Source organism: Onthophagus taurus, chromosome 2 (assembly GCF_036711975.1).
Source record: "Onthophagus taurus isolate NC chromosome 2, IU_Otau_3.0, whole genome shotgun sequence".
In the NCBI taxonomy this organism is placed as follows: domain Eukaryota; kingdom Metazoa; phylum Arthropoda; class Insecta; order Coleoptera; family Scarabaeidae; genus Onthophagus; species Onthophagus taurus.
The window spans coordinates 5,131,195-5,146,651 of record NC_091967.1 but is presented as its reverse complement, the minus strand read 5'-3'; the positions used below and the strand labels follow the sequence as shown (position 1 = coordinate 5,146,651).

At 31.4% G+C, this 15,457-nt stretch overlaps 4 protein-coding genes across 5 annotated transcripts; 2 read left to right on the top strand and 2 right to left on the bottom strand.

The window, feature by feature from the left end:
* The first annotated feature begins 1,403 nt into the window (after positions 1-1,403).
* LOC111427232 (NADH:ubiquinone oxidoreductase core subunit S3) lies at positions 1,404-2,483 on the top strand. The gene is made up of 4 exons (XM_023062249.2): positions 1,404-1,545; positions 1,594-1,656; positions 1,706-2,199; positions 2,250-2,483. Exons 1-4 carry the CDS (start codon positions 1,485-1,487, stop codon positions 2,418-2,420), a joined length of 789 nt encoding a protein of 262 aa, XP_022918017.2. The 5' UTR covers positions 1,404-1,484; the 3' UTR covers positions 2,421-2,483.
* Positions 2,484-3,577: 1,094 nt separating this feature from the next.
* Positions 3,578-12,131, bottom strand: LOC111427318 (protein tramtrack, alpha isoform-like). 2 transcript variants are annotated; one of them, XM_023062400.2, is made up of 8 exons: positions 12,039-12,131; positions 11,655-11,982; positions 11,280-11,602; positions 10,972-11,221; positions 10,812-10,911; positions 8,789-9,096; positions 8,511-8,726; positions 3,578-4,202 (listed from the first exon to the last, which is right to left on the bottom strand). In XM_023062400.2, exons 2-8 carry the CDS (start codon positions 11,823-11,825, stop codon positions 3,942-3,944), a joined length of 1,629 nt encoding a protein of 542 aa, XP_022918168.2. In that variant the 5' UTR covers positions 11,826-11,982; positions 12,039-12,131; the 3' UTR covers positions 3,578-3,941. The 2 variants fall into 2 exon arrangements, with proteins under 2 accessions (XP_022918168.2, XP_071050048.1); XM_071193947.1 differs by lacking the exons at positions 3,578-4,202; positions 8,511-8,726; positions 8,789-9,096 and adding an exon at positions 9,529-10,389.
* On the top strand, positions 4,705-5,442 carry LOC139428923 (uncharacterized). The gene has a single exon (XM_071193948.1). The coding sequence runs from the start codon at positions 4,758-4,760 to the stop codon at positions 5,430-5,432; it is 675 nt and encodes a 224-aa protein (XP_071050049.1). The 5' UTR covers positions 4,705-4,757; the 3' UTR covers positions 5,433-5,442.
* Positions 12,132-13,575: 1,444 nt separating the features above from the next.
* LOC111427278 (Ribonuclease X25) lies at positions 13,576-15,164 on the bottom strand. Its single transcript, XM_023062332.2, has 2 exons — positions 15,039-15,164; positions 13,576-14,980 (listed from the first exon to the last, which is right to left on the bottom strand). Exons 1-2 carry the CDS (start codon positions 15,092-15,094, stop codon positions 14,185-14,187), a joined length of 852 nt encoding a protein of 283 aa, XP_022918100.2. The 5' UTR covers positions 15,095-15,164; the 3' UTR covers positions 13,576-14,184.
* Between the last annotated feature and the right edge of the window lie 293 nt (positions 15,165-15,457).

Sequence of the window (15,457 nt, the reverse complement as noted above, 5' to 3'; positions counted from 1 at the left end):
ATATGAAGCGAAATATTAATGAATGCGAGATAATCGTAAAGAATTCGAATTGTTTTAAAATTAATAAAAATTAGATTAGAATTGATAACAAAATCGCTATAAAATTTTATTATTTTAAAGTTATCCAACATGACTCGGTTACCATGGTGATTAAGATCCAAATATTGCAGTTGCTTGTCAAAACGACGTTGAATTTAAGTTTTTTTAATGAAAAACACATAATTAATTGGATTTAAAGGTTGTATTTAATTCAAAATGGGTAAATGGATGAAATTATAAGCAAGGTAAGTGGATTAAAGATCACATAAAATGTACAAGAATTTAGGGTTAAATAACAATTAAAATTAGAACTAACACTACATCCAGAACTAGAATCATTCTCATTCTCAACTTTCAGTTGTCAATGTCAACTTTAATTTTATTATTATATTCGTAATCTTCATAAAAAAATCCTTTAAAATGAGTCCAAACTCGACATATTTAACTTCAATATTAATGAAAATTCAATCACTTCCGGTTTGAAACGTCAACGTCAATTTTGACATATTTGTCATCTTCATTAAAAAACCTTTAAAATGAGTCCAAAAATAGAATAGAAAACATTAAACCCTAAGTTAGCAACAATGAAGATAGCAGTTTAATTTTTAAATGTTAATACCAACCTTAATTTTTGATTTTTTTTTATTACATTTTTGTTTTTGTAACAAATATTAAGACATTTTATAAAAATTAAGAATTTATCAAAATGACATTGACATTTCAAACCGGAAGTTGCTTATATCCACTAATATTGGAATTAAACGTATCATGTTTGGGCTCATTTTAAAGGAGTTTTCACGACAATTACAAATATGTCAAAATTGAGGTTGGGTTTTAAATCTGAAGTTAGTTATCATATAATAGACAAATGGACAACTTCATGGTGTATTCTTTCATGATCTCTATTAAAAAACCTTTAAAATGAGCCCAAACATGTCGCATTTATCTCAAAAAATAAAAAGTAAAAAAGTTCTTTTTACTTTATGATTGTTTGTTTTGTGTGTGTTGGTATTACCTAGGGTCCCTATAAAATTTATACCGGTTTCTATAAAATTTTAACGTAGTTAATTTGAAAATAACTTCCGGTTAATCTTACCAATTTTACAGCAATTTGACATTTTATAGAAAAGAAAAACGCAGTATAACTAAAAAACGAAAATCAGTTGGTAGTACTTTTTACTATTAATAACCTCGTCAAATATTTGAAGAGAAATTTGAAAAGAAATTTAAAACTTAATTAAATTAATATGCTTTTTTTAAATTATATTATTTATTAATATATATTTACACAAAAATTATATAAATAAGATAAAAAATTGTTATAATTTTAATTTTATTCAAATCCTAACGCTAGATGTCGTGGTCGTGAATGCACCAAATTATGACATTTGACGTTTTGTTTTTGGTTAGGTAATCTTTAACTAAAAACGAGCCAAATAATAAAAATGGCATCGATTTTAAGACAACTAACGCGGGTTTTAAAGCAACCCGTCGTTCAATCGAGAGGTAAACCCAAAAATCCTATAATTTTCTGATATTTAACGTTAAATCCAGTTTCTAGTACTGGGATTAGGTTGTTATCCACAGCGGTTGAAAAAGCGAAAGAGGAAACGAGACGTAAGAATGTTAGCAATATTCTATATTGTTATTTACCCAGTATTTTTAGCGACTGTTCGTAAACCTGATGAGTTGCAACGTTCGCAATTAAAAGATTTTGGAAAATACTGTGCTGAATTGCTTCCAAAGTTTATTCAAAAAATTCAAATCACCGCCGGAAATGAGTTGGAGTTGTTGGTTGTTCCTGAAGGAATTTTACCGGTTTTGCAATTTTTAAAAGATCACCACAACGCTCAGTTTTCTAATTTAACAGATATAACAGCTGTTGATGTACCAACACGACCTTATCGCTTTGAAATTGTGTACAACATTTTATCTTTGCGTTTTAATTCAAGAATTCGTGTAAAAACCTACACTGATGAATTAACCCCAATTGATTCTTGCAATAACATTTATTCAGCTGCTAATTGGTATGAAAGAGAAATTTGGGATATGTACGGGGTTTTCTTTGCAAATCACCCTGATTTAAGGCGTATTTTAACTGATTATGGCTTTCAAGGACACCCATTTAGAAAAGATTTCCCATTAAGTGGTTATGTTGAGGTAAAAAATTTTTATTTTTGTAGTTTTTATCATAAAGGTGATTGTGTTAGGTGAGATATGATGATGAGAAGAAACGTGTTGTTTGTGAACCATTGGAGTTAGCACAGGAATTCCGCCAATTTGAATTATCTGCACCTTGGGAACAATTCCCAAATTTCAGGAGGGCTTTACCGGCTTCTGAAGAAGTTCCAATTAATAAAAAAGGAGATGAAAAGAAATAAATAAAGTATTATTTATAAAATTGTTAATTTAATGAGAAAAGAAAATAAAATAAATAATGATTTTTGGTTTTGTATTTATTAATTCTCTGTTACAATATTAAATTAAACATTTTTTTCATCATTAACAAAATAGACATAAATAAATATACATTTTACAAACTTAAGCCTCAATAAATTTAATAAGAGGCGGAACTTCTCCGCAAAAAGCACTTTATTAAATTTAATTTTTAGCATTAACTCGTTTTCTTTGTTTATTTCCTTGATTATCTTTCATGTCTCTCTGATATGAACATTTTGTTCTTTTTTAATTGTCAACAAGTTAAAATGCTTTTGAAAAATTGATACAGGTACCAACTATCACACCGATCTAACATCAAACTGGTAACTTGATACACATATTTACAATACAACAAATTCGGGTGGTCGTCGATGTTCCGCAACTACCAAAAAATACCACAAAAAGTCGTTTGCCAACCATCGACGCCCTCCGACGATCATATTTTTTTTTTTCGATTAATTATGGGAGAAAAAACCATCAAAAATATATTCTTTATGTGCCATCATAAAAATAGTATTTATATAGTTTCGTTATCCTCTTTTTTTCTTTACCACTTAAAGCTTAAATTGTTTTTTTAAGTGAGCACATCAAACGTTGCTAAACTAACCTATTAAGAGTCCAAAAACGTCGAATTAAAATTAATTATTTGATACAAACTTGTTTTAATGTCAATGGTTAATAATAAAAACGATCACAGTTTATCTTTTTTTATGTCGAATCGAAACAAATTCTGTGTTCGTCTTTAAATTCAATTCAATTTTTTTTATTAAGCTTTAGGAATGATACATACACGTTTATATAAAGACCCAGGAGACGGTCGATTCATTGTACTATTTTGTTTGTCGCGTTAATAGAAACATCGCAATTTCTAAAAATATTTCTGAAAATCCGTTTCTCCTTTTTATAAATTTCTGCCGTAATAAAATCTCGTTTAGCAATTATTATTTTTTTCCCCGCAACAATTCTTACAACTACAATTTCCTTTTATTTTCAATATATCCGTTTTTAATATACCAATTTCTTTGAATTGACAAAGATTTAAAAATTACAAAAAGAAGAAAATATCTTTTTTTTCTTCTTCTTCATTTCAAATAACAAGTTTTTTTAAAAAAATATTCTTTAATCTCATTAAATAACTAAGTACATTACGTACATTAAGTTAGTTTCGTTTAAGAGTTAACGCGTACAATAAAAAAATACATGTATTGTTCAAAACATCACCTTCAATTAATTCATCCACTCCAAATATTACATAATACAATTCACTTGTTTATAACATAAACGTATCAACATATCTTTTGTTTCCAATATTTTTTTTGTTTGATATAATCTGCACCTTAAGTTAACTTATTCGAGGTGTAGCGGAATAAAAATTACGGGAGTAGTAGTATGGGTCAAAGTCAAATCACAAGTTTACCACAGATCAATTTTGGCAGGAGTTCCACGAATCCAAAACCTCATCATCATATCGACGATGTCTTCGGGAACGCCTTCATTACCGATGTCGTTAACGACATCGGGTCCGTTTGAAAATTGGACGCTTGACGTTCGTGGTATTCTTGAAAACACGGCACTATACAGAGGTTCGTTCGACACTCCGGACAGTGATATTTGGTTTTTCGACGTAATATTCGCCCGTGGGTATCCACAGTGTTCCAACAATAATTACAACCAAGTGCTGCACCTGCTCTTATTACCGGACAATGACTTGAACGCGTTCCAGTCTAAAAGAACAATTAAATAAATTTATACCGGGAATTTCATATTACTCGCAATATATTAATGCAGTAACCATAGTTACGAAACTAGTATGCACTTGCATTGTCCCACATAAAATGCAACATAGCTTAATAGTACAAGCATTGGGTAGTTTTGCAAAGGAAAAGTTTTTCTTGGAAAAAAGTGACATCCTTATGATAACCCTGAATTGCCCTGAATTGAATTTTAGTGATACTGCTAGTGCAATACTAGAACTAACACTAGATTCTCTCACTAGTCTCACACAAATCTCACTAGACTTCTAATATTTATTACTATATTGTAAGTTAATAATCTATTATAGAAATCACTTAAAAACTCAAGTGTAATTATAGAGGATGATCTAACGCAGCATCGTGCTTCTCAAATGTGCCGCCTTAAAGAATAATTTAGAAAAAATTGTGTTTGGAGTCGTGATGGTACAATTTTCGTTACTTAACGCTAGGTGATTTTGAAATATAGGGCGAAAAGAGGAAGAAGGAGAAGAGTTACTTGAATGTTTGATCAATAATACAAAAAAGATGTCGCCGAAAAGAAAAACTAAACGAAAACGTCGCTTATTTCCAAGAAAAATGCACAAAAAAAACTTACCACCACGTCAAGAAACACCCGAAGACATACAAGCATTATTAGAACCAATTTCCACAATTGATTTAAATTTGAGTTCCCCTGAAAGTGATATAAGCGACCCTTTCGAAGAAATCCATCCAAATAATTTATTAAATCCGCCAAAAAACGGACAAAAACCTTTAACAAAACATGAATTCGATGTTGAATCAATGAATAAATTCACCGATTTGCATAAAAGTATCGTACAAGACTTAAAAATTAGCGACAACATGTTTTATGAAAAATACGAAGATGTGATTCAAGTACTTGAGGCCCCGAAAGAACCGAAACCTTTATTTCCCGAAACTATTGAATCAATAGATAAGATATTAAGCGAGCCTGGTTTAGTTCAATTTGTTGAAGATGTCCAACCGGAATCGACAGAAATGAGCTACGATTACATGTCGGGATTTTGGAATATGGTTAAAGAACATTGTGAAGGAAAAAAGTTCGAAATTACTCCACCTAATTACGATGCTTATAATCAATCTGAACCGCATTGGTTAAATCGACCGTCTGTTCCATCTCAAGACGTTTTAGATTACTCAAAAATTAAATGTCAAAAGTGGTTATCAGAACATAATTAATAATTATTAAAAAAATACATGTATATGGATTAAATAATAAAATCGTTTATTTCTTTTTATGTGTTATGAATGTTGCGATTGATGCAAGTTAAGTTTGGTAATTACGATGATTAAAAAGTCGAAAATTTTCTGGAAAATGACTTTTTTCCAATTATTGTAACATTATAGAAAGCCTCGCTGAAGAGGAAAGGATTAGAGACATTTCTTGGACTCTAATTGTGTCAAAAATCGCAATTAGACGAGCACTCGGGTTCAAATCTTACAAGGGGCAGAGAGATAATGCATCTATGAGCGTGGTACCATCAACAATTAACAGAGTATATCTGGAAATTCATATAACTCGCAATATATGAATGCAGTAACCATAATTGCGAAAGTACTGTGCACTTGTACTCTCCCAGATAAAATTCAACAAACTTGCAAAGGAAGAGTTTTGTTTGGAAAAGGTCACGTCCTTATGTCACTTTCTGTGTTTCGAGACGGCTAAACCCGAATGATTGTAGTTCTAAGTCTTGTGTTAGTTCTAGTGATAGTGCTAGTGCAAAACTAGAACTAACACTAGACTTAGATCTAGAAACATTCGGATTTAGCCGCACGTCTCTCAAGACGGCTAAAACCGAATGATTCTAGTTCTAAGTCTTGTGTTAGTTCTAGTAACAGGGTAAAACTAGAACTAACACAAAACTTAGAACTAGAATCATTCGGATTTAGCCGCACGTCTCTCAAGACGGCTAAACCTAAATGATTCTAGTTCTAAGTGTTTTGTTAGTTCTAGTGCTAGTACAAAACTAGAACTAACACTAGACCTAGAACTAGATAGTATGTTTCTGTCTAGTATGTTATAGAATGTTTCTAGTTCTAGGTCATAGAAAATAGCTTCATAGAAATGTAACTCTCTAAACAAAAACTACGTACTAAAAAATTGAACGCATGTGACGCCATCTGTTGGGGATGTTTTGTAATTATTCAGCTAAGAACCGAACCACTAGAATACAGGTTGGATCGGGTTTATATATAAAAGCTTCAACCACAGAATAACTGTTTGGAGCCACTATGTTGCTCCAATTAACGTTCCGACTGGTTGAGAATTCCTCAGATGCAATACCTATGGAAATTACACCTGTCAAATAATGCCGCCACATTTGAATATCACGGCATCATATGACATGTGATTGCATCTGACGAGCTTCCAACCAGTTATAACGTTAGCTGAAACAAAGCTATAATGTCAATTATAATCTAATTATTTAATCATACCATTATTACCAAAAAATCACTTTAAAATGACGTTTCCATCTGTCATTCTGAACAAACTTCAACTTTTTAAAAGTTGAAGTTAGCGACAAATTTAAAAATATAACACGAATTGGAATCTATACTTTTTAAATTAAAAGAATGATACTGGTAACAATTGTTATTGCTGTCTCTCATCATTCCCACTATTAATAATAAAATTGTTAGTTTAATTAAATTATTTCAGTATAGACGCCAATGCCATCTTACGGTGGGATTTCGACATACAATCAGTCCCAAGTTCTCCTATCTAAGATCCCTGGGGCTGGTTCTAGGTCTAGTGTCAAGGACAGTAGAATCTAACAGGACTGCTACATCCATTGTATTTTTGTAGTCCACTACGGGTTGGTTGCCCGCACTCTACGTCACACTATTTGCCACGCCTGGTAACTGTCTGTGTTTTTAGAGGTTATATGATAGACATTAATAAGTCTAAAAGCATAAAACTTCAAAAATAATATGAATATGTCTAGCATATAACCTTTAAAAATACACAGCAAACGCATAGACCATAACAACAGCTGGTCGTGGAAAATGGTGTGACGTAGTTTGCGGGTAGGTTGTCACAACAATGGATGTAGATTCTGTTCAGTCCTGTTAGATTCTACTGTCCTTGGTCTAGTGTTAGTTCTAGTTTTAGTTCAATAAAAATATGCAACATAGAACTAACATTAGACCTAGAACTAAAAACATTTAGGTTTAGCGATCTTAAAAGAAGCACAGTTAAACAGAATGTTTCTACTTCTAGGCCTAGTGTTAGTTTTAGTGCTAGTATTAGTCTAGTTTTCTTTGAGGTTTTACTGTAACGTCAAATTATATTGACATGTTGCATTTTATGTGGGACAAAGTAAGTAGGTACACATTGGTTTTTATGGAAATATATTATTGTATATTGCATCTTAAGTAAAATTCACTGTATAATAAATAACACCAAAACAACTCCCATTAGACTTATATGGTTTGCTCTGAATTTCTTTCACACCTGGGAACATCCAATTGTGAAAACTACGAAAAATATAAACAAGAAAGAACAGAGGTAGCTATCAAGGTAGCTCAAAAAACAGATGTGGGAGAGTTTTGGACATAGAATGGAGGCACATTTTAAAGGAAACTCACTCAAGCCAGAGATACATCAAAGACGAGAACGAAATGATACTTACGTCGCAAGAGGAAGTAAAACAAATATGGTTCAAATAGTAGAATAAATTGTTGGAAGGAGATTTATAATAAGCAGCAAACAGAAACATACAGTGAGTTAATAGAAAACGAAACGTTGCAGATATAGAAATGGAACTTCAATGCCTCTCAGTTAGCTTCCACTCTGACATCATCGTCTTTACTCCTCTTGACCATGTGTTGGGCGGCATCCCTCTTGCTTCGTGAATCCTTCTATGGTGCCCGTTTCAAATCATTCTAGAATAGACAACCTAAGTCTTGACGTCACAGAACTGGGCGGAGCTTATTCCAACTCCAAACATTTTCGTTGCTAACTTAAACAATCTATTGTAGTTAGCATGATTATGATTTCTCGTATTATCTAATTGGTGATCATTTTGTATTAATCTTCTAGATGGGATGGAAGTACATTGTTGGAGGCCAAAAATAAGATGAGACACGAAGGAAGCTCGAAACGATACTACAGAAACCGCAATCCCGACACCATCCAACAAATTTAAGATTTAATGGGAATTATACATAGAATTTCAAATTCAAACTTCATCCCAAAGAATTTTTGATTCATTTCCTATTAGATAAATTTCCAAAAAATTTCTAATTGTATTTTACCTGAGGTGATGAGGCACTCCTACGTAATTCATCCGTCCTAACGCGCAACGTAGCCGTCGTTTCCGTTGGAAAACTTTCTGATCTCGTTGGGGTATCCTTGGGTGACGTCGCCAGTGGATCCGAAAAGATGATCATCGGACTAATAGATCGCTCACCTTCGCTGGAGTGCGTTTGAGGGAGAAGTTGTATATGTAGCGGAGCAGGAGGAGTTTGCGACTAAACATTTAACACACAAAATTCTTTTTTATTATTTTTTTATTAAAACGATCTCGATTTACCTGTTGCGTTTGACTAGGTAGTAGCGGATGAGAGTGTTGCTTAACCAAAACGTTTCCAGGAACACTTAAAAGCGCCCCAGGGGGTGGTGAATGTACCGGAAGAGGATCTGAACATTGTCGTTCGACGCGCACGTGTGGTACCGTTAGATAATGAGGAGAGAGCGGGTCGGATTCGATCGGTTGACTTGGGTCACTTTCGCGTTTGATCCTCGGCTGTCGTATCAAAAATCTACTTCGTTTTGTACCCAATTGATTTTGATGAATTGATTGTTGCGGTAGTTGAGCGTGGGTTGTTATTGTTGGACGTTCTATAACAATAAATAATTACAATAATTGGTTAATTCAAATCTAACAAAAAACGATAATAACAAATAACAAACAAAATTGTATAAGAAAGTGGTTTTATTTGAAAATTTGTATTTAATTACAAATAATTTTATTAAAATCTGCTATAACAAATTAATAATAAAAATGAAAACAATCAGTTAAGCTCTATATAAAAAAAAAACAACGATTAACAATAATATTCAAAATTAACTTTAAAAATCAAAACTACAAAAATGAAAAAAATGATATGGCTTCTCGATTAATTAGTAGTACTGATTAATTCTATATTATAGGTTTTTATTAATCATACATATCTTAATAAATTCTGATTCCTTGTTTTTAATTCATCCTTTAAATCAGATCTGCGTCATTACATTAATGGAATTTTAATAATATTCCATTAAATGTAAATTATTGTTTTGAAAAAATATATGTATCATATACTTATTTTATGCTACTTAAAGTAGTAGAATTAAAATTACGTAATTAATGGCACGTTTATAAGGAAAAAAATTAACTTTAAATCTCAAAATTCACTCCTGAATTGTTTATGTTTTGCCCATTAACTATATTATTGTCGAAATATCTCGATCTTGGAAAAACGGGCGCAATCTCAACAGGTCTCCCTTCCAAAAAAGCACTACTTATCATAGCAATGGGATTGCTTATAATAACTTCTGTAGTTTCTTGTGTTGGAGAACTTGTTGTTGTTGCAGATGATGTAGTTGGCACGATAGTTTGACTTTGGGTTTGTTGATTTTGGGATTGTTGATTTTGTGGTTGTTGCTGATTTTGCGGTTGGTCACTTTCTTGTTGATTCCCCTCAACCGATTGATTGCTATGAAAATCTTTAGTTTTTCTATTTTTAATTGATAATCGATTTATTGGGTAACCCCTCTTTTTATATTCCAACCACAACGTTCGATTATTAACCCCGAAAATCCTCGCAGCTTTACAAAATCCAATACCACCAAATCGCACTGCTTCTAAAGCTCTTATAAAATTTTCGTCCGCCTGTGGGTTTAAACTTCGTTTTCGTTTCATTATTTGAGCTGGAGAATTATTAATGACTTTTGTTTCTTGATTATGATCACTTTGTTGTTGAACAAAATGAACCTGTTCTGAGTTGTAGCTCCCTCCTTGAATTCCTGATACTGTACTTGAATTTGTAGTGTTAACTGTGGCTGAAGCGTACTGAACATCATTATGGGTGGACATCCCAGGTTGATAGGAAGCGAAATGGGCCGAATAACCATGGTCGACCCATTGAAATCCTGCAAGGCGAAGGAAACAACACTGGACTTAATTCTCCATATTTTAGACAACGGCTCAACGGCAATTGTGAACATGAACAGGGTCATAATTTATATTTTATTAAAAATGAATGAATGTTTGAAAATGAATTTGAATTGAGTTGAGCCGTGTCAATGGAGGGGAAAGGATTTTTTTTTTGGGGTAGAGGTTTATTTAGGTAGGTTGTGCAGGAATTATTTCGCGAAATTTTTTGGTCGTTTACGTTCACTCTTGCTATTGATCCAGGTTCTTTTTAATTTCATAAACACTCACTAATGAATTGTTTTACACTAAGACACAAACACTACATTGCTACAATCCAAATTTTTCTACTCATTTTCATCAAAATTGAATTCATTTAATTTTAAATTCTACAAAATCATTATTTGTAATTAAAACTTACCTGAGATAGTTTGAGAAGAGGATGAAAAAGGTCCCGTCATGTCTAAAGAACCTGATGATTCTATGTTGTGTTGTACATTTACATCTTGTTGAGGGATTTGCTAAAAAATCATAAATGATTTTGAGATCAAACATAAATCTTTTTTTTTAATCATTCATACCAATGTGATTTGATGTGTAGGTTCATTTTCACTTTCATGAGAACTACTCCTATGAATCTCCAAATCACTACTATGTTGTTTTATTCGTTGTGGTGTACTAGGTTCTGTTGTAAACCCCCCTGGATCTGGTTTTATAACCGTACCTAACATAGTATTTGTTGGTGAGGTTAAATTACAATCTTGTTGTTCCTCAGAAACGCGTTCTGTTGAACCTGATCCTGAACCAGTTGAAGATTTTCTTAATCGTTTCCTAACAAAATTTAATTTTTACTATAATAAAGATTTATTATTTATTTATTTAAATTTACCTCTTAGTTCCTGGTGATAAAGGACAAGGGGAAGGTGTCATAGATTGCCTCTGACCATCTGAACTCCATTTACCTTCATTTGTAGGTAACATTTCAGATCGATCTAAAGAGTTATTATGCCTTGAAAGTGACGATTCCATAGGAACCTCGGCAAGACCTTTAATTTTTAACATTTCAGCCGTTTTAAGAATGTGGGGCAATTGTTCCTGAGATACATTAACCTCTCCATAATACATAAAATCAACCATCACCTTCAAATCAGTGAATTTAACATCTTTTAGAATTACAATCGGGTGTTGGCATGGGTTCATTGTAAATAGAGACTGAAAAATAAAGCGCTAAAACAATAATATTAACTAACATAAACGTGTTTACCTGAAAATAAGAACTACATGCGGACAGCACCAACTTATGAGCCTGTACATGCCTACCCTCAGCAGAAAGTGTGACATCGACAAGCGACTCACTATTCAACAGACTAGAGAAGACCGAGATGAAATTGGGCTGGTGGTTATTCCACTTGAGACAGTACTGTTGCATCGTCATCGTTTTAAACGGGTTTCGATATAGTTTTCGGGGCTCGTTTGGCGGGACGGTTCCGTTTTAAAATTCAAGGGGACGCGCAATCGATTCACTCGTTCCTCAAAACTTAACCTTGAATCTCCACCGATGACATCAATAGAATCGGCGACAACTAGTGTAGCTAAATGGTAAGGTCAAAATGAAAACTTGTCAGGATGACGTCATACGTAATCTTACACTCAAAGACCGCGCACACCAACTGCGTATATAATTTACAGATACGATTATCAAATAAACATTACGTTGTGAAAACATAAACTACCATTTTTTTAACCAACAAACCATCCAGAATGACGTAACCTTTTACAGGAATCTGTATTATCGCTATAATTTATTTATATTTCAAACTCAATGTACCTTAAATACAACAAATTCTATAAAAGGATGAAGATGATATCAATATTAATTTAATATAAATAATTTAAAGTTAATATCACTTAAATTGTTATTTTTAAAAATATTCATTTCGTTGTTAGGCAACACGTATTTCATTATCTTGGTCCATGTATTATTTTTATTATATTTTCGTAGAAACAATAAACACTACTCGTAAAATTGTAAAGTAATATCTTTTTTAAAAACAATCTTATAATTTCTAAATATTTTGAAAATATCTTATGATTTTGAATGCGTTACATTATTTTTACGATTTTTAGCCCTATTTAATGATATCTATGACTATATTGTTATGATATCTAATGGTGTTCTTGGTTATATCATATTTATGATTTTCAATCATTTCAGTCTCTCAATACTTGCAAAGACTGCCAATTTGATTGATCATATACAGGGTGAATCACATAAGAACCGTCACAGAGCAGAAACATGTAGAGAACAATAAATTAAGGCGATTACTACTTCATTTCATGTGGAATTTAATTTTAAAACTTTTCTTACTCTTATTATTTTTTTAAAAACGTTATCATTTTCATAAAAAACTTAAATAACGAATAGCTAAAATTCAGTAGACGGCTATGAAATTGTACGTCAAAGTTGACAAATAGGTTATAAAATTATTTGACAAGAAGGTTTTATAACCTATTTGTCAAGTTTGACGAATTATGGCATTAACGAAATACGTGTCTTTAGTTATTTAAGTTTTTTATGAAAACGACAATGTTTTTTAAAAAATAATAAGAGTAAAAAAAGTTTTAGAATTAAATTCCACATGAAATGATGTAATAATGTATTAAATCCACCAAAAGGTTAAAAAAATCTGTCAAAATTTAGGGGACCATCACCCTTAATCAACCCTTTGAAATGCCTCAATTGGTCTCAACTTGCTACCAATTAAACGCTCATAACGGTTACCAAATTTGGTTTTTCTAGCTTAATGTATTACGAAAATATTCAATGTTTTAAAAATTTAAGACCCAACTTTGAAGACCTATAACTCCTCAGTATAGAGATAAGTTGCGTTAAATCATCTTAATTTATTGTCCTCTACATGCCCCTGCTCGCTTCTTATGTGAATCACCCTGTAGAGGCAATTCTGATACAATGTCAAGTATTAAGTTAGTTGTAAAACTTGGTAGAAACAAACTACAAGAATTTTTCAACTGCTTCACCACCCCTTCTTTGCTCCCATATCTTTGGGTACTTACCAACAATCTTCTGTTTGGAGTGACCAGAAAGTGCTCTTTGAATTCCTAAAGCTCTAAGTTTTTTGATCATTGACAAAGACTTATTTTATTAAAAAGAGAAATAAAACAGATTTTAATTGTATAGTCATTTATATTTATGAAGCTGCAAATTTTTATAAATTCCATTTACATATTTCGCTGGTACAGTTTAAATTGTTGGTTAACCCAGTTAACAGCAACAATAACTAGGAACATAAGTTGTTAAGAATACAAATTCATTCATTTAATTAATATTTATAGTATATGTTGAAACATTTCCTTTTACACATAGTTGTTTTAAATAAGTAATATATTAAAAAATAAATATTATTATGAAAATCACACAATTCAGAGATAATAGTTGTAATTTTTACAAACGTTTATCACAGTTAATAAATAGGTCCTAGTCTTAGTTATGCAACGGATATTTATTATTCAAAAAATCAGGTAGATTCTCGTTTTACAATCTTGAAAGACACAAAATATGCGTGCTGTGCAAAATTTTCTGCCTTAATTAAGTCTAATTAATTTTCAAATAGCAATTACTCTAATAATTACAATATATTTTTTTAAACTAAAACATATTAAGGCTAGTAAGTACATGTTTTAAATTTGTCATTGTTTTAAAAAGGAATGTTATAATTTAAGTCTTCATAATTAAATTTATTACATCCAAAGTCACTAAATTAATAATAATTAAACTAAAGTGTATACCATATTAAAAATTTAATAACCCTATATAATGTAATCAATTTTTCTAAGTTATCAACTTGATCGTATTTTTCTTGCAACTCCCTTGGAATACTATCTAAGTACATAACAGGCTTTTTTAAGTTACAATTAGTAAAAATACCTGATGATTCATAATTGTACATCATATTATCTGTAAATAAATACTTTAAGGTATCAAAATCACACCCAATTAAATTCAAAGATTTATCAAAACACATTCTTATTTCACTAATAAGTGAAATTTTTGTGTGTGCTTGAACAACACATTGAATTATAACCGTGGTATTTAATTCTTGGGTTAAAACATCGTTAATTTCTTGAATTGTATATCCAGTGTTGTTAGGAACAATACCTTTTCTTTTTAAAATTTCCCCTACAGAATATTTTTTAACCCAATCTAAACCCTGATTAAAATATTTATACTCATTGTCAAGTAAGTTTAATGTAGCCGCACAAGTACCATGTTTTAACCATTCGTGTTTCCACAAAGATATTAATCCAGTATTCTCTTCGATGTTTGTCCAATACTGTTTCAGTTCATCTTCGATTTTTTCGATTTTTGTTTCATTAAAAGGCCATGCTTTATTGCAGAAAGAGGGGCCGTCCGTACCTATTTTTGTTGGCCAAATTCCGTGTATTGTCCATTGTACGTTATTTACAGGTATTGTACAATTATTTTTTACGTTCTTATCGTGCCATTCTATACATACGGTAATTGGCCAGCGCTCAACAAAGATCAGGTAATCCCAGTCCACATCTATGATACTAATAACGTACAAGTTGATTCAGATAATTTATTAACTATATTGGTGAAAAAACTTACTTGTCTGCAGTTGAGAGAGTTATTAAAAACGAAATATATAAGATGTACGACTTCATTGTTTAAATTTTATTTAAATATGTTACGTATTATTTTTTAGATAACCTTATCTTTATTACGTCAAGTTAATTGTAATGTAAGCGAATAGATGGCGGTGTATTGAGTTTAAAAGAAAACTCTAATAAAAAATTTAACAAGAGATGGCACCACGTATTTTTTTTCCTATTTTAACGAATTTGATAATTAAATACAATTAAAAAACTACATTATTAATTTTATTAGCTTTATTATTAACTAAATTATTTGATTTAAAATTCTTTTGTGATTCATTATGTTAAATTTCATAAATTTGTTAATTAAAATACAAGTGATTTTACAACCTCATAAATTACCTGGGAGGTCAAATCTTAATTTGAAAGCTA